This window comes from Girardinichthys multiradiatus, chromosome 1 (genome assembly GCF_021462225.1).
Source record: "Girardinichthys multiradiatus isolate DD_20200921_A chromosome 1, DD_fGirMul_XY1, whole genome shotgun sequence".
NCBI classification, from domain to species: Eukaryota; Metazoa; Chordata; class Actinopteri; order Cyprinodontiformes; family Goodeidae; genus Girardinichthys; species Girardinichthys multiradiatus.
The window spans coordinates 12,501,575-12,529,181 of NC_061794.1; the positions used below are offsets into that span (position 1 = coordinate 12,501,575).

The 27,607-nt window shown below is 40.7% G+C and overlaps 1 protein-coding gene across 9 annotated transcripts in view; it reads right to left on the bottom strand.

Moving 5' to 3' along the window:
* The window catches only part of agrn (agrin), a 414,019-nt gene that overhangs the window by 149,577 nt on the left and 236,835 nt on the right, over positions 1–27,607 (bottom strand). For all 9 annotated transcript variants that reach the window (XM_047373566.1, XM_047373582.1, XM_047373574.1 and 6 more), the window contains one exon: positions 25,590–25,805. In XM_047373566.1, the coding sequence (XP_047229522.1) occupies positions 25,590–25,805 (216 nt within the window). The remainder of the gene's footprint in view (positions 1–25,589; positions 25,806–27,607) is intronic.

The window sequence follows — 27,607 nt, forward strand, 5'->3', positions numbered from 1 at the left end:
CCATGTAAACAATTGAACACAGACAGAGAGAGAGAGAAAAGAAAGACAAATGCTGGCTGACTGACGGTTTCTTTAGCCTCAAGGTCTCTGACTGTGGGGGAAAATAATGATACCAACTAATGGAAAACTGTCACTGTTTATAGCAAGATTTAAAGATAAAGGGTTCTTGAAAGCAGCAAAAAACATGCAAGTGCAGTATGCCATTAACTGTTTCGCTTTTCACCCATTTAATGCAACAATCCCAATTAATAGATGATGCTTTACATTTTTTTTAATTGTGCAAAAGTAATGGCATGTAATTGATTTGATTTGGTTCGCTGCATTACTGTTTTTCTACAAGTATGGTTCACTAATGAATTCTGCATGCATAATAGTTTAAAAGGTGAAAAAATTAAATATGCAAACTAAGGACAAAATAAAAAGTTGCAACATCCTAAAAAGTAATTGTCCTCAGACGGTAATGAGTTGAGAATGGCCCCTTAAAGACACATTTCCTCTTATTGTTTTCTGATTAACGGCAGCAGTTTCTGGTGGGGAGCCAAGCTGAGCACTGATGTGCAACCAAGAGATGGCTAATCGCGCTTGGCCTTTCCCTTCAAAACGCTTGCTAATGAGTGATGGCTACTGCGGTACAATATGGTGTTTGGAGCTACTACAAAGTGGGTTCCAGTAGGTGTTTGGCTACAGTCAAAAAAACACACTTGTTTGAGAGATTCAAGTATCGACACAATGTCCACATGAAGGTCTGATCAGTTCTGGACCTGATAATGACAAATAGTTGGTCTTTCTCCTTAAAGCTGATAATAACTAATAGTAACCAACTTCACTGTTGAGGTTTGCTGCTATGACATGATAAAACATCTAAACCAGGGGCATCCAAATCATGAAAGCAGATATCCGGCCTACGGTTCTTATTCTGTGGATTTGGACGTTGTAAAGGAGTATTAAAGCTCACCTTTGTTACCCTTACACTGTGCAGCTCCCATTGGGTGGGGACAAGTTTAACATTTGGACTACATTCTTAAATTGTAGTCAAGGGCCTCACTAAATCATTACAGGGGTTGCAAATGGCCCCCATGTAGCACTTTGGACACCCCTGCTCCAGACTCTTCTTCTGCTACCCCTTGTTCTCAGATTTTCTCAGCAGTAACATCTACTGTTTAGAAGGACAACAGCAGTCCCATTTGTCTGAGGCACCAGTATAAAGGGTAGTTTCATAGATGTTGGTAGAACATGGGACCTTCAATTGAAAATAACAAATCAAGAATTCAAAAAGGGGAAGGAACAATATTTAAGAATAGATTCTTCCTAAAATTCTTTTAATGCTTAAGTTTATCGTCTTAAATTTAAATTGTATTTAAAAATAAAAACCAATTGGCATCTTTGATTTAAATTGGTGGACTTCCTCTTAGATTTTTGCCATGCCTCCAGGAGATGTGTAGTCAAGTATCACATATGAAAACAATTGGAAAGGGCTGTCTTTTCGTTTGTTGCTGTTCAAACATTTTCTGAAACCCTTCAAATACAAACACTTTCATCACTTATGGCGTGTGAGCAAATTTCTGACGTTTTTGTTCATGTAAAGAAGAATATGAAGTAGCACAGAAAAAAATGCTAATAATTACAGTCCTATACTTCCCACTGCCTTCAGTACTCTGGCCTAAATATTGATTAAAGAGAGCACAAAGTTATTTACATTACATTCCCAGTCATTATTTTGGCAAACTGAGACATCAGAGATGAAGAAAGCTCCTAACTGGATAAATGAGAAATTATTATCTGCCAGCAAAGACAGAAATACTGCATAAATAAGAGCTTTGTAACAAAGACTTAATTACAAAAAACTGACAAAGTTCCAGTGGATTAAGATCCAAAACTAATGATAAGCAAAGACCAAAGTGCTGTTTATGAATCAAAACTACCTTTCTCTGCCTCTCTTGCTCTCTCTCTCTATCGCATACACACATGAATACAGATACATCTAATCAGATAAACAGCTCAAATTACCGTGCCCATTTCTGCCTACCAATATAGGGCACTATTTAACATAAGAGCAATTTAATTTGAGCTATTCTGATAAGGCTCTAGGAGACAGAAAGAGAGAAACTGTAAATGGAGCAGAATGAACTGACATTTATTCAGAGCAAATAGTGGGATAAAAATAATGTTGACTGATTCCCTTCCTTTGCTGGAAAGCAGTATTATCACAGTCAGACTTCATGCATGTAGGTCTACTTTTCTATTTGTTAGGGAAGAAAATTAACAGGTCTTTAAGCTAGATAGAAAACAAGCATTTCATTAACTTAGGGTAAACAGCACTGTGTTTATAGTTTTACAATCTTAGAAACAAGTTTAGTGGATTAGGTTCATAAGTCAAACAAATTAAGTTTAATATATGCAGTTGAATCCAGAAACATAACATTTATTTTAACACTGTTTGACATTAAATCGGACTAAACTTGTCCCAAACTAGCTCAGTTAGGGTTACCAAAGTTACACCAATTTGGTGAATACCAGGATAATTAGAGAGAAAGTATTTAACTAGTTTACATACGTTCCCAGAGCGTTTGGAACAATTGCCTCCTAAACTGTATGCCTTGGGTCAAAGGTTCTGGGTATCCTTCCAAAAGCTTCTCACAACATTCCTAATTTAAAATAATGGACAAAATTTATCATCTCTGCCCATACATTGTCAATGTGACTAAGACCAGAGGCTTGTCACCTTAAAACATGTCACCTACTTGTCCCCAAGCTTTAGCTTTCTGGCTGATGTCTTCAGATGTTGCTTTATTATTTCCACATAATGATCTTTTTGGGGAGGGGACCAGTCCCTCCTGCAGAACAACACTGACCCAACATGTTGCTGCCATCCCTGTACTCCACATCTGGAATTGTGTTGTCAGGTTTGCAAGCTTCCTCCTTTTCCTGCAAATGTGACAATTGTCATTATGGCTAAACGCTTCAATTTGCTTTTGTCCGACCACAGGACATTTTTCCAGTGCACTTGCAAAGCGTAAGCTGGCTTTTTAGGTTACCTATGAAATAATGACTTCTTCCTCAATGAGTGGCCCTTCAGTCCATGTTGGTACAGGGCTCCAATCTCAGAGGATAATGACCCTCTCTCACCAGCTTCTGCCAGCATCTTCACAGGATTTTTTTTTTTTCCCAGGATTGATTCCCACATTTAGCACCAAAACACATTGATCTATGGGACACAGAACCCGTTTCCTTCTGGATTATTTCCATTGTGTTTATTCCTGTTTGAAAAGAAGAACAAAGCACCTTCAGGTATCTGGAAGCTACACCCAACAATCAACCAGACTTATGGAAGTCCATAAATCTCTTCCTGATATCTTGGCTAATTTCTTTTTATTTTCTCACGATGTCACACAAAGAAGCAGTGGGTTCAAAGTGTTGCCATAAAATACATCCACAGGTGAACCTCCAATTAGCTTAAAGGTTGTCAGTTATCTAGTTAGAGGATTACAAAGCCATGACATCATCATCTGGGCTTTCTCAAACTGTTTAAAGGCAAAGTAATCTTAATGTAAGCAAACTTTCAATTGGAAGAAAAATAATAAATTCTCTCTTTCATTGTGTAAGCAATTTGAAATGATTTTGGTAAACCTCCACTGATTAACGTATTTTTTCCAAGCAATTTTCATTGGCACATTTTACCATTGGCCATTTAATGCATTTGTTCCATCTTTATAGTGGAAGTGTCCATTAGGAGTAATGCACCCATTGCTACCTGACACTAAAATTGCCCACACATTCAGCACATGCCGCTAATCTAGCTCACTGTAAGTGTTTATTATTGTTTCCGATTGATGTTACCCGTACAATTAACCGCTTTACATTTTCCTGCTGCTGAGGCTCCACATAAAAAGCATCAAAGTGGCCAAACACACTGGCTTTTTCACAATAACACAGGTTATCTATCTCCAGCTGCTGCTGAAATTCTATTATGGTCTTTTTTATGAGCTCAGACCAGTGAGGAGCTGCGAGGGAATTGGAGCCTATTGTTTATGTTCAGCTCCTTGTCAAGGTCATACACTGCACTGGCAGTGTCCAGCTGTCAGTTAAAGGAACCGCATTAAGGGAATTAGTTGAAATTAATGAATTCATTTTCTATAGTTGTCAATGTTGGCAAAACAATGGTAACTGAAAGTTTTTTTCTCCTTTTTGCTCAAGTTAGTAACCTGTTACTTGAAACCGATGGTAATCTGAAAGTACAGGATTGGTCTGCATGTTGGTGCAGCTGTTGGGGTTATATGACTACGAGGTGGGATTTTTTATGTGGGATTTCCATGTTCTTCCAGTGCATGCCTTGGTGCTCTCCAGCTTCCTCCACACCATCCAAAAAAAATAGATGCTAGGTTAATCTGCCACTTTAAACTGCACAGTCATGAGTGGGAGGGTGCCCCTTATCTGACTTTATGCAGATGATGTGGTTCTGCTTGCATCTTCAAGTTATGTTCTTTAATGTTCTTTAATTGAAGCTATTTGACAGCTGAATTTGAAGAGGCGAAGTGTTAAAAGTCAGCTCCTCTGAGTCTGACATCAAGATTCTCAATGGGAAGGCAGTTGAATATTCCCTCCCAGTGGGTGTGTAGTATTTGCCCCAAGTAGAAGAGATCGCTGTTATTTTAGTTTGATCAGGGATCAGTGAACTGTCATATTTCATAAGAATCAGATGGTCTACACAGGGATCCCAACCACAATCAATTTAAGCAGGATGTAATATATTGTGTTCAGAAAACAATGCTGATATAATCAGTTTATACTTGAGATTTAAAAATTTTAGAAAAACAAACTGATACACAATTATTATGTCCATAGGTTGTTTAAAGGTATGAAATGGAAAAGGGAAAGGACAAAATAAAAACCTGTGGGTACATAATGGGGGGAATGAATTGCCAAATGGGAGAATTGACCTGAAGCAATTGGTATTTAATTGTCAGGACCAGCAAAATGGAGGACCCAGAATGCAGACATGCAGGCAGCGCAACGGTAGGTGAAAAAGCTTTAATTAACAAAAAATCTCTCACAAGAAGAGGCAGGAACAAAACAATAAATGCACAGGCAAGACAGGCATGGCATGATCCGAACAACAAGACATGAGCATGATCTGAAAACAAGACTGGAGCATGATTTGAAAATGATTCCGCGATGAACAACTGAACAGGTGTGTGTATATGGAATGTGAACCAGGTGGAGCAAGGAGACAGATTAGCTTGGAGCAGGTGAACCGAATAAAGATGATTAACAGACAGGAGAGAACAAAACGTGACTGGAGCAAAACAGACTCTTGAATACAAATTAACAGAAACTAGAAAAACATGAAACTAAAGCATAACCAAATCCAAAAACCAAACTTGACAAAACATGAACTAGAAGACAAAAACTAAAGCATGACCAGGAAATTAATAAACAGAAGCATGATTCAAAAACTGTGAGAAACATATAAGAAAAAAACAGAAACCAAACAACCCCAAATCATAACATTAATCTGCAGTAATGGGGGTATTGCTTTGGTTATTTATGATACAAAAAGAACTGCATGGAGCAGCTGCTCCTCAGCATGAAAAGATACCAGCTGAGGCCTTTTGGGCATCTGATTCTGATGCCTTCATTTACACCTATCTTTAAAGGTTTTCTGAACAGGTCCCACTGGGAAGAGACCCTGGCACAGACCCTTGAACTCACTAAAGGGACTATAAATCCCACCTGACCTGAGAGAACTCTGTAATCCCCCAGGAGGACTTGGACAGTGCTGATGAGGAGAGGGATTTCTGAGTTCTCTCCACGACTTATCTCTGTGACACAACCTCCAATATCTGGAAGAAAATGGATGGATGGCATACACTTTTCTTTTCTTTTACTTTCTTTACTTACGAGCAGAGAATGAGTAGGTTTCTATACAGTAACTTTTGTATTAATAACGGAAAGTAAATGTACCACAGCAATTATATTTTGAAATCATACTTTGAAATCAACACTTGAAAATTGTACACTTGAAGACAACATAGCAAGACACTCTAGCTACAACCTTTCATCTTTTTTTCTTGAACACACCTCATTCCTGATGTTACAGTACAAAAGAAGCAAAAACTCTCACCTCCCACTCAGTTAACCGCATCCACATTCTGGCCGCGCCGTGAACAGCGTCTCATTAAGCTGCTAACGTGAACAACCAGCTGCAGAAGGCAGCCTGATGACCTTGATCAGTAACTGCTAAAATTACTTCACCAATGGTTTACGGATGAGACGTTGAATCCCAGACACACACACACACACAAACATAAGCACACACACATAGCGAGCTGAGTGTAAGTGGGCGAATAACTCAGCAGGTGGTTGAGACAAAATGTCCAAAATTCAGAAAGTTTAACATCTGCTTCCTCGTATTACATTGGCGCTGGCGGGATTTAAAGAAATCAATCTTCCCCCTCAAGGCGAGAGCCGTCTGAATTTGCCTTTCACTGGCACAGTGTAAACACAGCAATGCACAGCCATGAACGTTATTGATGGATGGAGCTTAAATAAGAATCAAGATGGGAGGGAAGGTACAGTAATGAAGGGACCTACTGTAAGAGAAAATTTCACTGAAAACACCAAAACAATCTGTTGAAGGAAATCAGCAAATTAGAGATAAATGAATGCCTCTCTGCAGCAAATCAAACAAAAAAAGCTAAAACATAGACAAACATTTATTTGGATTATGCTTCTGATTGTATTGAGTGTTTTTGTTCCACCCAAAATACAATAAAATGAAATATCTCCTCTCGACTGTTGAGCTGTTGAGCTGATTCTCTACACTTTTATTATTTTCATTCCCTCCCGTTTCTCTGAATGTAGATACTGTGAAAAAAACAAATAGGAATGTATTATTCAGGAGAAGCCAAATACATAAAAACATTAAAAGTCTCAAAATGCAACTCCTTCTTTGGGATTAAGCAGGTGTGTGTGTGTGTGTGTGTGTGTGTGTGTGTGTGTGTGTGTGTGTGTGTGTATAAAGGTGTGTTTTCCCTCAAAGCTTTTAGGAGAGGTGACTGACAGAAAGATGAACAGGAAGACAGGATTTGTGTTCTGAGTATCAGCGGCTGCAGACAAGTGGAAGAGCAAGTAAAGATGGATAGAGGATTCCAACAAAGCCCATTATCATCTCTTTATGTGTGTGAGTGTGCTGATAACAAGAATGTATATTTTTCAATCTGTTTGCAAAATGCCTGCAGTATGTGTATATTTCTCTAAATGTGCCTGTGTGTATGCATGTTCACAAGGGTATAAATACACCATCCACGCACGCACACAGACACACACACACACATTTACACACACACTGTCGGTCTGTCAGGTTCTGCATGTTATGGTTATGAATACCAAGCAAGAGTCAAAGCCCCAGGGAAATGAAAGCACGAAAGCTCAGTTATTTACTATGACCTCTTGCTCCATGTGTCTGTGTGTGTGTGTGCGTGCGTGCGTGCGTGTGTGTGTGTGTCTGTGTGTGCGTATATATAAATGTGCTCAGCAATCACCCTGCAGAAATTTGATTACTTTCTACATTTGTGTGGATGTTTGCTTGCCTGTTACTACAGATGAGAGTAGCTGCAAGAAATAGATTTTGTCCTTAAGACTTAAAGTGGCAAATGAAAAATAAGAAAGGAGTGAAAGTGAAGACGGCTAAAAAACAACATGTAGTAAGAGGGCACATACTTATGCTGCATTGCTAAAGCATTCTGCCCTCTTGAACTGTTTCACGCCCTGTCGTCTTACAGCCACAAACTTGCCTGTTTTACTGGGATTTTGTGTGATAGACCAACACTTAGTGCATTACTGTGAAGTATGGTTTCCATATGTATGCAGCCCCCTTTAAACTGATACTCCTGAACCAAGCCCAACAGTTTCCCCACAATCCACAAGGAAGAAAGTGCTCTGGTCAGATGAGACCCACATTCAACTTGTTGGTTTAGATACAAAACTCTATGAATGAGTGAAAACATCGTCCCACATGGTGGTGGTAGCATCATGCTGTGGGGATGCATAGGGTGTATAGTCTTAAATCCACTTCTGAATTTGAGCCATGTAGCCATATTCAGAGGGGACTAAATACAAATTTTCAAACTATACATTACTTTCCTTCCTTTCCCCACTTTACAATTATGCCCTAAATCATTGAGGTTTGTGTGTGTAGTATGACAAAATGTGAAAACGTTAAAGAGGTATGAATATATGCTAATGATAAATAGAATAGAACTACTCGTAAGCAAGAGAAAGATATAAAAAAGATAGAAACACGAAATGATAAGAAATCAAAGATGGCAGATGTTCCAGGGAAGTATAAAACATTAAAGAAGAGGTAAAATGAACCTGGCGAGATTGGCAGGAGGAGCGATGGAGCAAAAAAGAAAAGAAAGGAAGTGAAAAGAACCTGAAGGCAGCAAAGACCTCTGTCTGTTTTTCCTCTCCAGCAAAGTAAAGAAGTCTTCTGAAGTGTATGAAGCTATCACCACCGGTCTGTTGTCACAAGTGTCAACCTGACATGTCACGTCGTAACAAAATATAATGTCTGAGCAAAAGGGAAACGTTAAGTAGCAGAGGGAGGATATACGGAGGTGAAGAAGGAATGAGGCAGGTTGGCTTTGATGGCATCTCTAGCTCCAGAGTGTTGTGAAACCTCTGGTCCCAGTCAGCTTTGAGCCGTACAGTGGATAAGTCAGGGCCTTAGCAGGCCCAGCCTGAGCACCTTAACAAGACAAAAAGCACAGATGGGAGTATAGCGCTGAGGCCACTTCTTATTTTGGTCTTCTCTGAAAAATACCTCCAAATGTAACATGCAAAGAAAACATAACTGTAATGAGGTCAGTTTACCACTCTAAAATGTTCAGCTCTTTAACACAACATACATATGATTTGTAAAGGGTTAAAAAGCACAGAATATGCATGTTTTACTGTTTAACTGGCATTGATTGGCAGAATCTAGCAAATATCAATATATGCATACTCTACTGTGCAAAATATCCTCATCAATAACTTCCGTAAACGTTCCTTCAAGGAATTTAGTTGCTTTATGTGATCTTCATCAATAGTTCTCTAAGCTTTCTCCAGATTTTCTTGTTACTTAACCTATTTTCTGTCTGGTACTGGTCCCAGACTGTAACAGATATATCCTCCTTCACCTGGCAGCTACTTCTACTCCTTCAGCTGAAAGCTACATTTTCAGCATATGGCTCTATGCGAATCACTTTGTTGGTGCGAAAATACTATTAAATGCCTATCAAATGGTGTACAAAAATGGCTTAAAAGGTTCAGATTAAAGTAGTGTCATTTTGCCGTTGTTTTTAGTTTTAGTTTTGATTGTTGTGTACCACAATTTTTCAGGATAGGAGCTGTAAGCAAAAGGCTTTTTGATACAAAACATGCTTACAACTAATGATTTAAAGTAATTTCTACAGTACTGATATTCCACAGGAAGGGAATGTCATTATGCAATCTATCATATGTTAAACAATGATCAGAACCACAATTAATGGAAATTGTGAGTAGAATATATAATCTTTAAAAGGTATTAAATGACCCAATTGATGTATAAATGAGATATTAGCATTTTTATGATTATTTGTCTTTACAATTGCACTAAAGTTCCAAAATATCAAGACAGAACTGACACAAAGGTTGAGTACGTCAATACAAACTGGGCATTCTGGTGAAACTGGATTGAAAGTGAGAGAGAAAAAATAAGCCAAAGGTCAACGAAAAACTCTCAAACACCTTCAGAAATCCTAAACAAATACTGATCAAGACCATTTTTAAATTTTACAAGAAAGCCTAGCTCCTTGGAAGCAAATTATAAACAGAAACTATGCTGATCGCAGGCCTACACCGAAATACAAGCTCTAAAGACATAATTTAAAATGGGTGATTTGGGGTCAGTAACTGCTTCCACTGTCAACTTAGAGCCAAATAAAAGATGACATCCCGCCCGCTTTGCCGCAGTGGAAAAAACGAAGAACAAATAGCCCAGAATGAAACACACCATTACATATTTGGTGGAAGTCTCATTGTGTTTGTACATATTACTATAGAAACCTGCAGGACCTATCGAAGTCCGAGGTTTCACTGGATATTATAGAGTTTTGTATTAGAAAAGGTTCATGGGAAACCAATTAAATCAAACTTTCATCCCAACGCCGGTCTATGATGATAATGGAGTCATGCCATCCTATTACATCTGATGTTTTGTCACATTTTCATACCAAAATATAATCAAACCCCAGATATTGAATAAATGACAATGAATGTTTCTATTCCTCCTAGTATTGGTCCGGACTGCCTGCAATGTGTCACAGCCTTTTTGGAGTGCTGATAGCTTTCTCCTCTTACTGTGCGGTCACACAGTCTAAGCACTGGATATAAAACCTTTCTAAAGCACAGGAAAAAAGTGGACGAACAGTCGAGGAGCTCTCGAGAACCCGTATGTTCAGCTGCAGACTCACAAAATCAATCCCCATTGATCACTCATTCAAACACCAGTCACCTCACTTACACACACACACGCTGTTCTTTTTTGTATTACTTGTTGCACTCCGTCTCAAGAAAGAGAAGAAAAAAAGGCGCAGAAGAACAAAAAACATAATGTTCCACAAGAATGCCCGCACAAGATGGGTCCTGCAGCACTTCTGGGGCTCTCGCTGGGAAGGAGTGTATAACTATGCTCCAAGTTCAATATTAGGAGAGCCAACATGATGCACATTCCCCAGCTGATTTTAGACTGTGCATGTCCAAACACGTACTAACACTCATGCCCACAGAGTTTTCCAAATGTCTTCTGTTGCTCTGCAGCACATAGTGGTTCTCCTTTATTTGAGAGCTTCCTTTTCTCAGCTGATGTATTCTTTTTCCTCTGGCATTACGTTGTTATAGAGTGGTCCTGCTGGGCCAATTAAAAAGCAGCTTCTCCTTTTAATTTTGATAATATCTTAGACCATTATGAGCTCACCGCCTGTATTCTTGACTGCCTGGAACTCATCCCCCACCACAGATACCAAATCATTAATCCAGAAAAAAAGAGTAAGATAATGAAGAAGCTGGACTGAAGCGACTTAGAGCCATTAAGGGGAAGGTTATGAATATTAGAGTGCCGCTCCGAGAGAAAATGCCCCAACAACACGTGAGTCATTTCACCCTGTCCTCAGATGGGAACATACGCTATTACCTTAAATGTCCTATTAGCTGGTTCGGCTTTAAGAACAGGTGCTAAACGAGGGATTATTTTATTATGAAGCCAAACGGTGCAGAAACAAGCATTCCGGGGAGTAGGAATATGGAGCAGGTGTCAAAGTCCGGCTTGTAAACAATTTGCTTAAAACGGTTAAATCCAAAGTCTCTTTCTCTGTCAAATAAGTTTGTCTAACCACAGGCGGTCTATTTAAATCCTGTCTGATCAGGGGTCTTCACTCTATGTCACCTTGAAAATAGTTCTGTTCTCTTGGTCTAAAGTGTTCTAATCATTCAGGAACATTTTTATTGGTTTCATTAAATACACACTCAGTGTGAACCTCATGCCTATAGCGCTGATACTAGAACAGTTTACAGCTGTGCTGCATCATCCCTTTTAATAAAACTGTTTCAAGCAATCGACTAAAGAGACAAATCACTGTGGTTTTTAAAATGTTTAAATGCAATGTTTAAATGCAATGTTTAAAATATTTTCCTATTCTTGTTCAATAGTGGGTCTGAGGCACTCAACAGTTCACAGTTCTGTTTTAGCACCTGGCCCAGACTCTGATCACTTGTGGGTTAAAAAAGAGCCTAAGTCAGGTTATTTTGTTCACCAAGTTCTGGGTCAAGTATAGACTGGACCAGGCCTGGGTCAATGTAACACAAACTAGTTTGGTTGTAGGTGTGACTCCGCAATCTTTTCTTCAACCCAACAAACATTTGGCCGATAGATAGATAGATAGATAGATAGATAGATAGATAGATAGATAGATAGATAGATAGATAGATAGATAGATAGATAGATAGATAGATAGATAGATAGATAGATAGATAGATAGATAGATAGATAGATAGATAGATAGATAGATAGATAGATAGATAGATAGATAGATAGACGGACGGACGGACGGACGGACGGACGGACGGACGGACGGACGGACGGACGGACGGACGGACGGACGGACGGACGGACGGACGGACGGACGGACGGATCCTAGAAGTAACATAGCAACATCGTTTTATTTACATAGCTGTGTTCATCTGATAAAGCTTTATGTTGAGAACATAAAGCTTTATCAGATGTTAGGCGAGCTGTAGGTTGATTTTCTCTTGTTTAATTAGTAATAACTAAGAACTTCTATACATTTAACACTTCAGGTAATAATCAGTGAGAAAAACCTGCTGTGCAGCTCTACTCCTGAATGCTGAATTAGGAATCAAAGACTAATCTGAATTGGACATTACAGCTTCTTAGAGTTGCAGTAAAATCATTCACCCAAATATAAACCCTCCATTTAAAATGAATGACTTGAACAAGACTATGCACAAAAGCACCAGTCCAACCACCCACACATTCCTTAAAGGTAAAAGCACTCCCATTACCTCAGCTCTCTCCTTTTGCATTGTGTCTTTTTCTTTCTTTTTCCCATATTTCCTTTTCTTTTCTTGCATAAGCCTTGCCAATCTCAGTCAGTTCCTATGTGCTGGTTGAATTTATTGTAGGCAAAGAAAGAATAATAACCTGTAGATTTGCTTCCAATCATGTGAATCTCTTTCTTTTGTTGCACACAAAGATCCAATTAGGCATGCATGTTTAAGGCCCTGCAGAGGTACAGACTTTTGCCCTACCCTGCTGTTTGTCCATAGAGTATAACTCCAAATATCCTTGACTTCAGTCAAAAGAATACATAATATAAAGGCCAATAAATGTTTAATGACAGCGTGCTGTTTGGCTGAACCTTTCCTCTCGCTATAGAACCGCATCCACTGAGTTTCTGGTTGGCTGCAATTCCAAAAACTGTCAATAGACACATGTGAAAGCTTTCAATACAGCTATTACAAAAAATGCAGGGCAAAGTGAACCAGGCTGACAGCTGCCTAACTGGTTTGACAGCACCTGATAATGGCTGTCGGGCCAGGTGTGCCAAAAATGGACCAGTAAAAAAATTTGCTGCAGAATAGAAAGGTTTTTCTGCAGTGGAGAAATATCAGTTTAACTTAAAGATAAAGGTTGTACCTTGATTTTAAATTGAAATGCACCAGTTCATAGGCCAGAGATCAGCCAATTTTCTATTGATTGATGATGATCAGTTATTATCAGGTTAAGTAATAAAAAATATATATTTTATATTTGTTAATACTTTAAAACTGAGAGGTCCCACTATTCTAAATATACCAAGTATCTACCAAAAGCATGCTTTCTGTTACATTTTCCTTGAGTTTCCAAAAAAACTACAGATGCACTGATTTGCTGCAACCGATTTTTACTAATATATATATTTACCCTACCCTTTCAACACAGTAAAACAAGCGACCACACAGCTCACATAGCATCTCTGATTCAGGTAAACAACCCCACAATCCTGTACTGCATCACAATCCCTGTCACATGCCCAAACAAATACCACATGACATGAAACACACAGACAAACGGCAACAAGATGGAAATAAACATCAGCCCAGTTTACTTATACTACCAATACCTATATTTTAATGCAGAAATATCGTGTATCCCCAAGAAAAACATCAAATAAAAGTTGGGGTATAAATTTTAAACCCTTCAATGATCTTGTAATTCAATCACTTTCCACTGAATTCAAAATTACCAACTTTTTAAAGAAGCTGTAGCATTATTTTCTGTTTTATGCAAGTTAAAAAACTAAAATGATAAAAATTGCAACTAGCAGGTCGAACGTCAAAGGTAACCGAAAATCAGAAGATAATATTCCAGGAAAACTATATTTGTTCGTTTTCACACCTTTTACAGGAACGTTGTGCTTGCAAAAATGCTGGCCAGGTAATGGGCGGGTGGTAAATTTGTTTGGCTAACCAACATTTGCTTTTGATAGGGTAATTTTTGTCCTTTCAAACATTCATGAGTTGCTATTTTGAGTGAACGCTGAAGATAATAAGGATCCATCCATAGAAGTATGAATATCCACAGTTCCTCCATAGTGAAAACAAAAGAAAAACAAACGGAACTTCAAAGGTTTTAAGATGTAAAACATGCCCTCGCCACATGGACATTATGCAAACAAAGATTTTCACCTGCATTTTTATGGAAGCAAATCGTTACCATATTTCAAATGAAAAAGCATTTTCAGAAATGCTTTTTCATTTTAAGAATGTGGCTGCATTGTTTGACTCATAAATGAAATTAGTAATCAATATTCCTATTTGCAATTTAATTTTCTTCTTCAAGACTGCTCATTCTTTCACTTAATTAAAATGAAAAAGAAAAAGACATTTGAGATTTATTTTTCAAAATGTACCCCAGCAAATAGATACCAAAATTCAATTTGAAACGTAAAATTTGAAAATGAAAAAGCATTTCCAGAAATGATTTTTCCAGAGCCCACGCTGTGCGTGGAGGCGAGCCCGACTATTTCTAGTCGATATCTCTCGACCTCCTGCACAAGCTCTGGCTCCTTCCCCCCCAGCGAGATGACATTCCACATCCCTAGAGCCAGCCTAAGCATCCGGGGATCGGGCCGCTGAGGTCTCCACCTTCGTCTGCCACCCAATCCTCTTTGCACCGGTCCCTCACGGTTCCCCCTGCAGGTGGTGGGCCCACTGGGGGATGGCCTCGCGTCTCTCGTTCGAAAAAGCAGACATTGCTTTTTCGTTTTCGTGGTCTGCTCGCAAAGTACTGCCCAGAACTCGAAAACGAAAAAGCATTCCGAGCGGCGGGCGCAGCAGAACGACGACAGCAGCTGCTCTTCCTCAGCTCCCTTCTGACCGAGCTACCCATCTTGTTCGGTAGGGGGCGCCGTGCACATCTGCATTGCATTACATTGCGAACGTGCCGAGAAATTGATTGAATTGCAGCAGGGCCGAGCTCAATTTGTGGCAGTGGCAGGCAGAACTGGCAGTTCCGATGGCAGGCTGTGGCGGAACTGCCACAGCCTGCCACCGAAGCTGCCTCATTTTCAAATCTTACATTTCAAATTGAATTTTGGTATCTATTTGCTGGGGTACATTTTGAAAAATAAATCTCAAATGTCTTTTTCTTTTTCATTTTAATTAAGTGAAAGAATGAGCAGTCTTGAAGAAGAAAATTAAAATGAAAATAGGATTATTGATTACTAATTTCATTTATGAGTCAAACAATGCAGCCACATTCTTAAAATGAAAAAGCATTTCTGAAAATGCTTTTTCATTTGAAATATGGTAACAATTTGCTTCTATACATTTTCATCTCTCATCCACACAAATACAGGTTTTTGGGTAAAAAACTCTGTGGTGACATAGAGGTCCATTTTAACACATGCAAACTACCAGTGTCTTTGCTAGAAACATTGGCATAGGAGCCTTTTTTATGTTTTTTTTTTTTCTGTCTCACTTTGTCCCGATTCTTAGTCGGTTCTTGACTTAGCAAAAAGGGGTAACAGATATAAAAAATTGATCACTTACAACTATTTTAGAATAATTTTAACCTAGTACTAGTTTAGCCATTCTCAGGATCTTCTTTATTTTATTTTGTTAATTCTGGTGTTATCGCCATCTGGCGGTGGATCATATGTGTTGCAAGTTTTTATTATTTTATTATTAAGTCTTAATAATTAAAAGGAATAAAAGAAAGATAAGGCCCTTTTATATCAAAGTGTGTAAATTAAGTGTCTAAAGGTCAAAAACAACACAAAAAGCTTACAAGTTGTAAAATCGAAAAACAAAATTAACATGTATGTTGGAAACTGTACATTGCATTTCACAAAATTTTGGGTGGAGGCTGTCAATGCTGTCAATGTTAAAAGTTTCTAGTAGTTCAATGCGGAAGGTTTCTCTCGCTCTAACACTTCGGCATTCAGCTGTCTTTATTGTGTCAAAACTGCTTCTGGTGCAGCAGACCTCACCCTGCAAAGGTTTTTTTAGACAGATTTAGGACATATTGTTGGGCACCTTAGAACAGAAATCTACTTTGAGCTTTTGGACATGTGCTGTGGGCTGCTGGCCTGCTGAAAGGGTCAAGGAGTTTGCTTCAAACATACTTTAATGACATAATATCTCACTAAAAAGTGTCTGTGATTTACAAAAAGTCCTCAATAACTTTGGTGCACACAGTGCTTATTGTACGAAAGGCACAAACCAGACTTACCGCAAGGGAGAACAATCTCCATCATGTTTGACTGCATGCAGGGTTTTCATTTCACTTCATTAAGAACAAACAAACTGATGCACTGCATCCACTTCTGTCTCCTCAAACAACTGAATATTATATCTCAGAAAGGTGCGGGGCCTACTGATAAAAGCTTTTGTAAACATTCATTTTTTTTCAGCATGTTTAGTGTACACTAAAGCCTGAAGCCATCCCTCCAGCACGTTCCCGGTCACTTTGAGGATCCTTAGATGTCTTTTGTGGTATTTTCTTGTTTTCAAAGTTTTTAGCAGCTCTCACAGACGTCTCTTATCTGGCTTTTTTATCTGAGCAGCTAGATTGGGTTCAGCCTTTGGAATAATTATGTTTTCGATAACAGCACTTCTGATGCTTTCAGACGGCTCTTATCTTTGGAACTGCGATAGGGAAATAGAAAAAAATCTGCTGCCTTTGTATTATAGTAAAAACATTATTTATTCATTATTAAGATAATGCGAAGACTGCGAATTAGGAGCAGGTGAGTCTTATCTGGTTCTTATTTTGTTGGACAAAATTAATTTAAACTGATCAAAAACATGCTATTAACTGAGTTTTTGGGGGGGGTTTGGCTTTCATTATTTATCTAACTTAAATAATAGCTTTTGTCGTGCTTTTTGCAGTCCAGTACTTTCAGATATTTGTTAAAAATATTATCTTATAAAAAAAAATCTGCATGGGTTTATTTTTAAAGATATTTGAAACATGGTGCTAGCTGGAGTTTTACAAAATGCAAGGCATCAAGTCTTGAAGAGATCTTTTGACAATGTAATTGAAAGGTGACATTTTCCATTTCACCGTGAAGGAAGGTCAGAATGGCTTATAACCCAATTATTCATTTTCTCTTCCACCATTATGTCATGGATGAAAAGGTTTTGAATCGATTATAATTATTACTCTATAAATGAAAATGAAAATATAACGCTCTGAGAAGACGAAACAGCTTTGCTTACCTCCTTTACTTTTTTGCGTACTGGCTTTCTGATCTGATCAGTTGAAATGAAACCAAAATGCACCAAAAACTGACTGGTGACTGCAATCGGCCAATTTTCAGCTTGATCTTAACTGGACGGTCGAAAAAGCGAACACCCCAAATGTTAGTGCAATCAAGTCACTTTGACAGCACCAGTGAAGACTGTTACTAAGTGAATAAAACTAAAATTTAACTACTTTCAGTGAGAAATTTAAAAATTAAGTCGACGCAGCACTCGTGGTGTAGGGGGTTTAGTGCACGACCCATATACAGAGCAGCCATCACGGGTTGGAGTCCTGGCCCTGGTGACATTAGTCCCATGTCTTCCCCTCTCTCTGTGTCCCTACTTCCTGTCTATCTACTGTCAAAAAGTACAGGAAAAAATAAAGGCCATTATTCCGCAAAAAAAAAAAAATATTATCGGCCAAGCCCGAACGAGAGACGCGAGGCCATCCCCCAGTGGGCCGATCACCTGCAGGGGGAACCGTGAGGGACCGCTGCAAAGAGGATTGGGTGGCGGACGAAGGTGGAGACCTCAGCGGCCCGATCCCCTGATGCTTAGGCTGGCTCTAGGGACGTGGAATGTCCTCCGTGGGGGGGAAGGAGCCTGAGCTTGTGCGGGAGGTCGAGAAATATCGACTAGAAATAGTCGGGCTCGCCTCCACGCACAGCGTGGGCTCTGGAACCCATCTCCTTGAGAGGGGTTGGACTCTCTTCTACTCTGGAGTGGCCCACGGGGAGAGGCGGCGGGCTGGTGTGGGTTGCTTGTTGCCCCCCAGATCAGCCGTCTCGTGTTGGGGTTTACCCCAGTGGATGAGAGGGTCGTATCCCTGCGCCTTCGGGTTGGGGAGAGGTCTCTGACTATCATTTCAGCCTACGGGCCGAGTGGTAGTGCGGAGTGCACGGCCTTCTTGGCGTCCCTGTCGGGGGTGCTGGATAGTGCCCCTCCCGGGGACTCCATTATTCTGCTGGGGGACTTCAACGCCCACGTGGGGAACGACAGTGACACCTGGAGAGGCGTGATCGTGAGGAATGGCCTCCCCGATCTGAATCCGAGTGGTGTTTTGTTATTGGACTTCTGTGCTAGTCACGGATTGTCCATAACGAACACCATGTTCAAACATAAGGGTGTCCATCAGTGCACTTGGCACCAGGACACCCTAGGCAGGAGGTCGATGATCGACTTTGTTGTCGTATCATCAGACCTTCAGCCGCATGTTTTGGACACTCGGGTGAAGAGAGGGGCTGAGCTGTCCACTGATCATCACCTGGTGGTGAGTTGGATCCGCTGGAGGAGGAGAAAGCCAGACAGACTTGGCAGGCCCAAGCGCATAGTGAGGGTCTGCTGGGAACGCCTGGCGGAGCCCTCGGCCAGGGATGTATTCAACTCCCACCTCCGGGAGAGCTTCGACCAGATCCCGGGAGATGTTGGAGACATAGAGTCCGAGTGGACCATGTTCTCCGCATCTATTGTCGATGCTGCTGCCCATAGCTGCGGCCGTAAGGTTTGCGGTGCCTGTCGTGGCGGCAATCCCAGAACCCGGTGGTGGACACTGGCAGTAAGGGATGCTGTTAAGCTGAAGAAGGAGTCCTATCGGCTGTGGTTGGCTTGTGGGACTCCTGAGGCGGCTGACGGGTACCGTGAGGCCAAGCGTGCTGCGGCCCGGGCTGTGGCAGAGGCAAAAACTCGGGCCTGGGAAGAGTTCGGTGAGGCCATGGAGAAGGACTACCGGTTGGCCTCGAAGCGATTCTGGCAAACTGTCCGGCGCCTCAGGAGGGGGAAGCAGTGCTTTGCCAACACTGTTTATAGTGGGGGCAGGAGACTGCTGACCTCGACTGAGGACATTATCGGGCGGTGGAAGGAGTACTTCGAGGATCTCCTCAATCCTGCCATCACGCATTCCGTGGTGGAAACAGAGGCTGGGGACTCGGGGTTGGACTCTTTCATCACCCAGGCTGAAGTCACCGGGGTGGTTAAAAAGCTCCGCGGTGGCAAGGCTTCGGGGGTGGATGAGATCCGCCCTGAGTACCTCAAGTCTCTGGATGTTGTAGGGCTGTCATGGTTGACACGCCTCTTCAACATTGTGTGGCGGTCGGGGACAGTGCCTCTGGACTGGCAGACTGGGGTGGTGGTCCCCCTTTATAAGAAGGGGGACTGGAGGGTGTGTTCCAACTACAGGGGGATCACACTCCTCAGCCTCCCTGGTAAGGCCTACGCCAGGGTATTGTAGAGGAGAGTCCGACCGATAGTCGAACCTCGGCTTCAGGAGGAACAGTGTGGTTTTCGTCCCAGCCGTGGAACACTGGACCAGCTCTATACCCTCTACAGGGTGCTCGAGGGTTCATGGGAGTTTGCCCAACTGGTTCAAATGTGTTTTGTGGACATGGAGAAGGCATTTGACTGTGTCCCTCGTGATGCCCTGTGGGGGGTGCTCCAGGAGTATGGAATCGGGGGCCCTTTATTAGGGGCCATCCGGTCCCTGTACGAGCGGAGCAGGAGTTTGGTCCGCATTGCCGGCACTAAGTCGGACCTGTTCCCAGTGCATGTTGGACTCCGGCAGGGCTGCCCTTTGTCGCCGGTCCTGTTCATAACTTTTATGGACAGGATTTCTAGACGCAGCCAAGGGCCGGAGGGGGTCTGGTTTGGGGACCAGTGGATTTCGTCTCTTCTTTTTGCGGATGACGTGGTCCTGCTGGCCCCCTCTAGCCAAGACCTACAGCATGCGCTGTGGCGGTTCGCAGCCGAGTGTGAAGCGGCTGGGATGAGGATCAGCTCCTCCAAGTCCGAGGCCATGGTACTCGACCGGAAAAGGGTGGCTTGTCCTCTTCAGGTTGGAGGGGAGTTCCTGCCTCAAGTGGAGGAGTTTAAGTATCTCGGGGTCTTGTTCACGAGTGAGGGAAGAATGGAGCGGGAGATCGACAGACGGATCGGTGCGGCTGCCACAGTAATGGGGGTGCTATGCCGGTCCATTGTGGTGAAGAGAGAGCTGAGCTGAAAAGCAAAGCTCTCAATTTACTGGTCGGTCTACGTTCCTACCCTCACCTATGGCCATGAACTTTGGGTCATGACCGAAAGAACGAGATCACGGATACAAGCGGCTGAAATGAGCTTCCTCCGTAGGGTGGCCGGGCACTCCCTTAGAGATAGGGTGAGGAGCTCGGCCATCCGGGAGGGGCTCGGAGTAGAGCCGCTGCTCCTCCACATCGAGAGGAGCCAGTTGAGGTGGCTCGGGCATCTATACCGGATGCCTCCTGGACGCCTTCCTCGGGAGGTGTTCCAGGCACGTCCCACCGGGAGGAGGCCCAGGGGACGGCCCAGGACACGCTGGAGGGACTATGTCTCTCGGCTGGCCTGGGAACGCCTTGGGCTCCCCCTGGAGGAACTGGAGGTGGTGTCTGGAGAGAGGGACGTCTGGGCGTCTCTGCTGAGTCTGCTGCCCCCGCGACCCGGTCCTGGATAAGCGGAAGACGAACGAACGAACTAACAAAATTAAGTCAAAGAGGTAAAAAAAAAATTAAAAAGCTAATTTACTGTCTATGACATGTCCATACATGTCTATGGTGTGTTCCAGGCTCCAAAAAGACAAGAAAGAGAGCATTGCTTTCAGCCGATAACAAGAAGGCTAAAACAGCAGACGTGTTGAGCTTTCAACCTCTTTCTGTTAGTGAAACGTTGGCAGCGAAGACAAAGACAATATTCTTTGGAACATACACATGGACTGTGCTTATTGCTAAAATAAGGTGCTAACGACCAGAGCTGAACTAATTTATTTATTAAAGTGGGATGAAAACATTTTTAAAAATGTGTAGGTCATGATGTCATTCACAAATTAGTAAGTGGATTATTGAACTGCCTAGCATCTGTTTTATTCTCTCTTCTTGCCTTTACTCACACAGCCTCCATTTTATGTTATCTAATTCTCACACCTGCTGCTCTCATGAACATATTTTAATGCTTTCATTGTCAGAAAAAAAATGAGACTCAAATTTTGACTGCAAAGCAGTTCATCAAGGGTACATTTGTAATTTAAGTAACTTTCAAACCTATTATTGCCATCAAGTCAGTGCAGTGCAGTTGGTATGAGTTTTCATTTTGGATTTTGCTATTTAAACTGTTAAAAACCTTAAGTAACACTAAACAATTGAATGATACTGCATGATCAACCTGTCCTGGTATACGGGGTTAGAGCCACTTACACAATTACACATTTCTTCAATAATTGCACAGCCAAATAAACCAAATTAAATTCAGGTGCCCTATATAATTTTGCTCATTAAAGGGTTAAGCACCATCATGTCCCTTTTTAATGAAATCCTGACTGTGTTTAAGTGCATTAGCTAACAAAATCTTCTAAAAAGTAAATTATTTCTGCTACTTACTCGTATGACTGTCCAAGAGAAAACGAAACTGTATAAATGCAACTGCTGCTTCTGTTTTTTCTGGTGAATCTCTCAGCCATTAGTAATAACTTAGAGCGCAAAAACACCTCTAAATTTATTCTGTTAGTTTTGAAGGTTGTGGCCTGAACCCTGAGTTAATACTCTTAGGTGTTAATATTCTCATTTGAACTGATTCATTTAAATACATTTATGCACAGCACCACCAAATACCTTTTAAAATGTTAACTCTGCAATCATTTCTTTAGGTAACATCCTGCTTTAAGGCTACTGCTCTTTCCCTCAAAAATATGATGCCCACTTTGCTCCTAATATAAATAATTGTTTACCTCTCAGGGCAGAAAGACTTGGTGTTTTTATTACTTCTTCTTTTATAGTTCTTCAACAGAAATCCAAATCAGACAAAATAAGTAAGATTACAAAACCCAGAAAATGGAAACAACATTTTGATCTGTGCATCTTTGATAATATAACAAAATCCTTTCAAAATACCCGGTTGGGCCAGTAGGTGGGGATCACCTCATCACTAATGACAAACCATCCAGAAAAGGAAGAACGGTCCTGAGTATGGCTGAATGTGTTTGCTTTCTTTTACACAGTTTAGAATTTTAGTAATAGACTTAATCAGTTTACCAGTGACTGACAGTGAACAGAGTGAGGTCAATTTCTTTCATGGATTCTGTTATAGAAAGCATTAATGGGCATCTGTTCATAGGGCCGCTATGGCATCATTGCTTAAAATCTAAATTTACCATATCTACGCAGAACCTACACAAACCAACAAACTTTGGATTTCAAAAAAATCTATTACAAGTATAAAAAATTGTGGATAGCAGACATGTTTAAACCTGTGATGTCCAAATTTTGTGTGACGAGGGCCAAAATTGAGGGCCAAAATTGTCCAAGTCAAAAGTACTGACGGGTCAAAAATATATATTAACAAAATACAAAAAATTATTTTAGGAACCTGCTCAAAAATAAACTAAGCATGCATTATTTAAAATAAATAAAGTAGTCAGATGTTTTGTAGGAAAGCGATGTATAAATTCTTGTAGGATTTTGCATGTGTGCCTTATTAAAAGAAAGACATCTTGTTTGCTTATTGCTGTATTCTCAGCAATGAAAAGACATTTTGATCACTCATTCTTTGAAAACGCTTGCTGGATTTAGCCAAGTTTAACAAACTAATTAAAAGCAGATTTGGGTTCACCAGCGTCTGCTGTTGAGTAAAAACCACTGGACAGATGTGGTCCTAGAATGCAAAATGCATGGTTATTAAAAGATGCATTTGTTTGGTTCTACCTAACATATATCAATGTAAGAAGATTTGAATTTGTCAGAAATAACATTGCCTTAATTGAAAATAAAAACTCTCCATCTGCATCAACCACGGCAGCCAATGCGATTTATCTTCTTTGAATTGGCGTCGGGGGGCTGCACGAAATCAGTCAAGGGGCCACAAATGGCCCTCAACCTGCACATTGGGCACCACTGGTTTACACCTAATGTACTAGAAAGAAAGTCTAAAAAAGGAAAAAGTGTATTTTACTAAAAAGCAACCATTAAAAGTGGCAACATAAAAAAATCTGACAACATTTTTATTATTAGAATCAGTTACTTTTGGCTCTGAGAAACACAGGGAATGGAATCTTGCTTGATTCCTGTGCCAGAAGATAACTGAATAACTTTCTGAGTTTTTGAACAATGACTTATCATCAAAAATACTATTATTAGTATCATCATTTTATTATTTTGTCCATATTTTATCCCCAACAGAATGTCTACTGTTGTTGAAAGTGGTAATTATGATGGCCTCAGAACCCCATAAACCATCATTAATGCTTTTATTCCACCAGCTCTTCTATCTAAATTTCTGCTGCTCCTGAATTTTGTTCACCTCAATCACTCAGTTGTTCACTCAGCTGCTCTTGGATGCCCCTTTTCCTCTTTTAAAATTACTCCCACTCACTTCTGAGGATTTCTTTCTTCCCTTCTCTGCTGCAACCTAGTGTTTCAGCTAGCCGCTCTGTATCTGTTCTATTTAGTTATTTCCCATCCGCCAGTTGTGTGCAGTCACCAACATTGTTATTAGTGCCAGGTTCAAGCCCGCAGTGTAATCAAACCCCAGGAATTAGTGGCAGAGCCACACTGACAGTAAGAACAATGCTGACAAAACACTGTACTTATTACTGAGGTTGCTGCGCTGCTTCAGCTTTGGCAGGAATCGGCTCCTTGGAGCCCTGAAGTTTGATGGGCTTTGCTAAAGATAAGCAACAGACACCAACAAAAGGCTAGAAAACTACCAGTGGGAGCAGTATGAGGAGCTCCACGTTTTTCCTCTGAGGGTGCAGGAAGTGCTTAAGCTTTGGGAGTGCAGCCATTTTGAAAGGACAATAGAATGGACATCATGGGGACATGCTTTATTATTCTGGGATAAAGATGGAAATGCAAAGCTTGTTGCCTTAAAGCAAAGAACAAAAATCCATTTACTTGACAATAACAAACAATTTGGTGTCGCTTAAGAGAATTTCAGCTTTCTATTTGATGAAGGGGCTGTTCCAGCTTGCCTTTTAAAATGGAACCTCCAACTATGGAGCACATTCATCATACTTTAATTAAGCCACTTATCCATCTCCACTTAAGAGGTTTTACATTTAATTCTCGTAGCATTACTGGAATGGGTCGGCATTCTAAGTTACTCGCCAGACTCTCTAGATTGGATCTTTTCTATATTAAAGAACAGATTTGATCTCATTGAAATAATAAAAAAACCACACCCCTCTACATAACAGTACCAAGGTTGTTAAACAATAAAACAGTTGCAGACCTTTCTATTAGACTCCCCTCTAGTGCAACCAGCTCCCTGTTCTTGTCTGTGAGGCAGGCACACTGTTTGCTTGAAAGGCCAGGCTAAAAACCTTCCTGTTTAGTTAAGTGGCTTAAGCCTTTCTCTATAGTTATGATCCTTTAATCTTGACTGGCGTTTTCCCCACTACTCTATTTGCCCATTATTTGCAATCATTGATGCCATTGTCATTGAGTTTTCTCTATCTTTCTTGCTATAGAAAGTACGCCTGGTCTAGTGCTTCAGTGTTGAGGTGTGTATTTCCTGAGCAAAGTCACTGATGGAGCTAGTGCTGCTCTTAACTTTATGTTCTCTCTTTGTGATTCTTTCTTAAGGAAAGTAACCCTGACCCAGTGCTTCTGTATTTGGAAATGTTTTCTTGGAAGAACACATCGACAGAGTTAATGCTGCTATTAACAAAATGACTTGTTGGAATTTGATCGGCTTCCAGAGATAACTGTATACAAGTTGGCAATAAACAACTGAATTACATTGGGTTAAATTACATTTTTAATTGAACTGAACTGTAATGATTGTATTGGTTTGATTTAATTTGAACTAAATTGGATTCATATCGTTAGAAATTTGTCTGGCAATTTGCACTTAGATGCCTTGTGAATTGGCACATATGAATAAACTATATATACTTGACTTCATTTGAAAATTAACATTTTTCGGAGTAATCCTTTAAATTTTCTACACGTTTAAATGTTGAACTTAAGACTTGGCAATCTTTTACCCCCATGAAAATCATATAAGGCACATTTTCACTCCCTTAAACCCCCAAACCATGAAATAGGCAAAGGTTCCCACAAATGCCAAGACATTTCCAAAAATGAGCTACTTTGCACTAAAAGCACAAAAAATATCTCAGATCATGCTCTATTGGTTTGAAAAAAAATTCATTTTCAAACTCAAAGTGAGACTGTGTTATTTGCTAAAAAGTGGACTTTCACATAGTGTGTCTGTGGAGGACTTGTTCATTCTGCCTTGTAGCAGGCAGGTTATATTGTACTTACAGCAGGGTCCCCTGCGCTGCACCTTGATCCGACGCTGCGTGTTGCACTGAGCCCTCTCCAGTTCGCACTCATTGGAGTATGTGGATGTGTCAGAGCCACAAACAGGAGCAACCAAGGATGGACATGCGAGTTCCTTGCAGACACACTCGCCCTTGGCTGGGTCGGCTGGGTCCCGCTCACACACGGCCCCGAAGCCACACAGCATTCCTCTGCAGCCTGGACCAGACAGGACAAGCAAAGGCAGAAAGATTAGAGGATAGTGTTCAATTAAACACCTTATCAGAAACAATGGCACCCAAAAAGAAGTAGTTTTTTAATCTTATCTTTATGTTCTGCTAGACTGCAGTATTGTAGCAAATTCATTGCAGTCTTGGAGGAGAAGAAAAGCAGAAAAAACATGTTAAAAGCCGATATTTATACCACTTGAACGTTTTATGTGACTGCCAAAAACAAAGTAGTTCATAGTTGTGAAGTGGAAGCAAAATGATAAATGGTTTTTCAAACTTTGCTTACAAATAAAAATCAAAAGATCTGAAAGAGAGGCAAGCCTACATATACAGCCTCTTTTACTCTGATATTCCTAAATCAAGCACAGCACAACCAGTTCCCTTCAGAAGTCAGCTAATTAGTAAAAAGTCCACGTTTCTGTAATTTAAATTCTATATAAATCCAGTTGTTCTGTGAAGGCCACAGAGGTCAGGGATAAAGTACAGAAGGTTAAACCTTATTTTTAAACCTTTAATTTAAAAATACAAATAGGACAGTACAACTGCCAACCTACCAAAACATAGCCACACACTAGAACTGACAGGTTGGTTACTCTTGAGGAGCTGCAGAGATCCACAGCTCATCTGTTTACAGGACTGCTATTAGTTAAGGACTTCACAAATTTGACCTTTATGGAAGAGTCCTGTTTCCATTGTACCACAGGCCACATAGGAACTCACAGCAAACATTTGCTGGTTAAGACCAAAATTAAAACATTTTCATCTACATAGAAAACACTAAGAAGCATCCTTCTGCAAGGACAGGGAAGCTGGTCAGAGTTAGACAGAGTTAAAGACGTCTCAACCTTGGAAGAAAACCTGTTAGAGGTTGCAAAAGACTTGGAACCGGGTGGAGGTTCATCTTTCAGCAGGATAACAACCCTGAACATACAGCCAGAGCTACAGGGGAATGCTTTGGGTCAAAGGATATTCAGGTGTTAGAATGGTACATAGTCTATCAAAATCCAATTATCACAAGATGACTTTTATTGTGAAGGGCACTACAAAATAAACCAAAATGAATAGAGAATATGTGGCAAAACTTGAAAACCAATGTTTAAAGATGCTCTCCGTTCACTCTGACTGAACTTGAGCTGTTTTGCAAAGATGAACAGAAATTTCAGTCTGTAAATGTGCAAAGGTGGTAGAGGCATACCCCAGAAAACATGCAGCTGGAACTGCAGCAAAAAGGTGGTTCTACAAAGTATTGACTTAGAGGGGGCAAAACACAAATGCACAACACTTTTCAGATAATTTTTCTGCTACCTGACAGTAATGTGCTTGTTCTATCATGTAAAATGCCACTGATATACTTTGACATTTACGATAGTAATGTGACAAAATGTAATAAATGTTTAAGGGATATGATCATTCTTGCAAAGTACTGGACTATAAAGACTTTCTGAATGGTTCATCTTCAACCAGCAAAGATTCTTTGAATCTTCAATGATCCACCAGCCAGGAAAATGCATAGTGGCGACAGAGGGGTAAATTCAGGTTAGCCAAACACTCCACGGCCTCACAAGTCAGGCAGTAACAATGCTTCAGACTTTGATCCCAAGGCTCCCAGAGAGACCCTGCCTTTGATTGAGTGTGAAACTGTAAACATTGTCACAGGCAGCCGAACGCACAAGGCAAACAAGAAGCGTACTCCTGTGTATGTGCTTATGTTGTGTGCACAAAATATCAACTTAGAGAGTAATTGACCCGTACTGTGGCAGCTACAGTTGCTGTGGCTCTGCGCCCACTCAG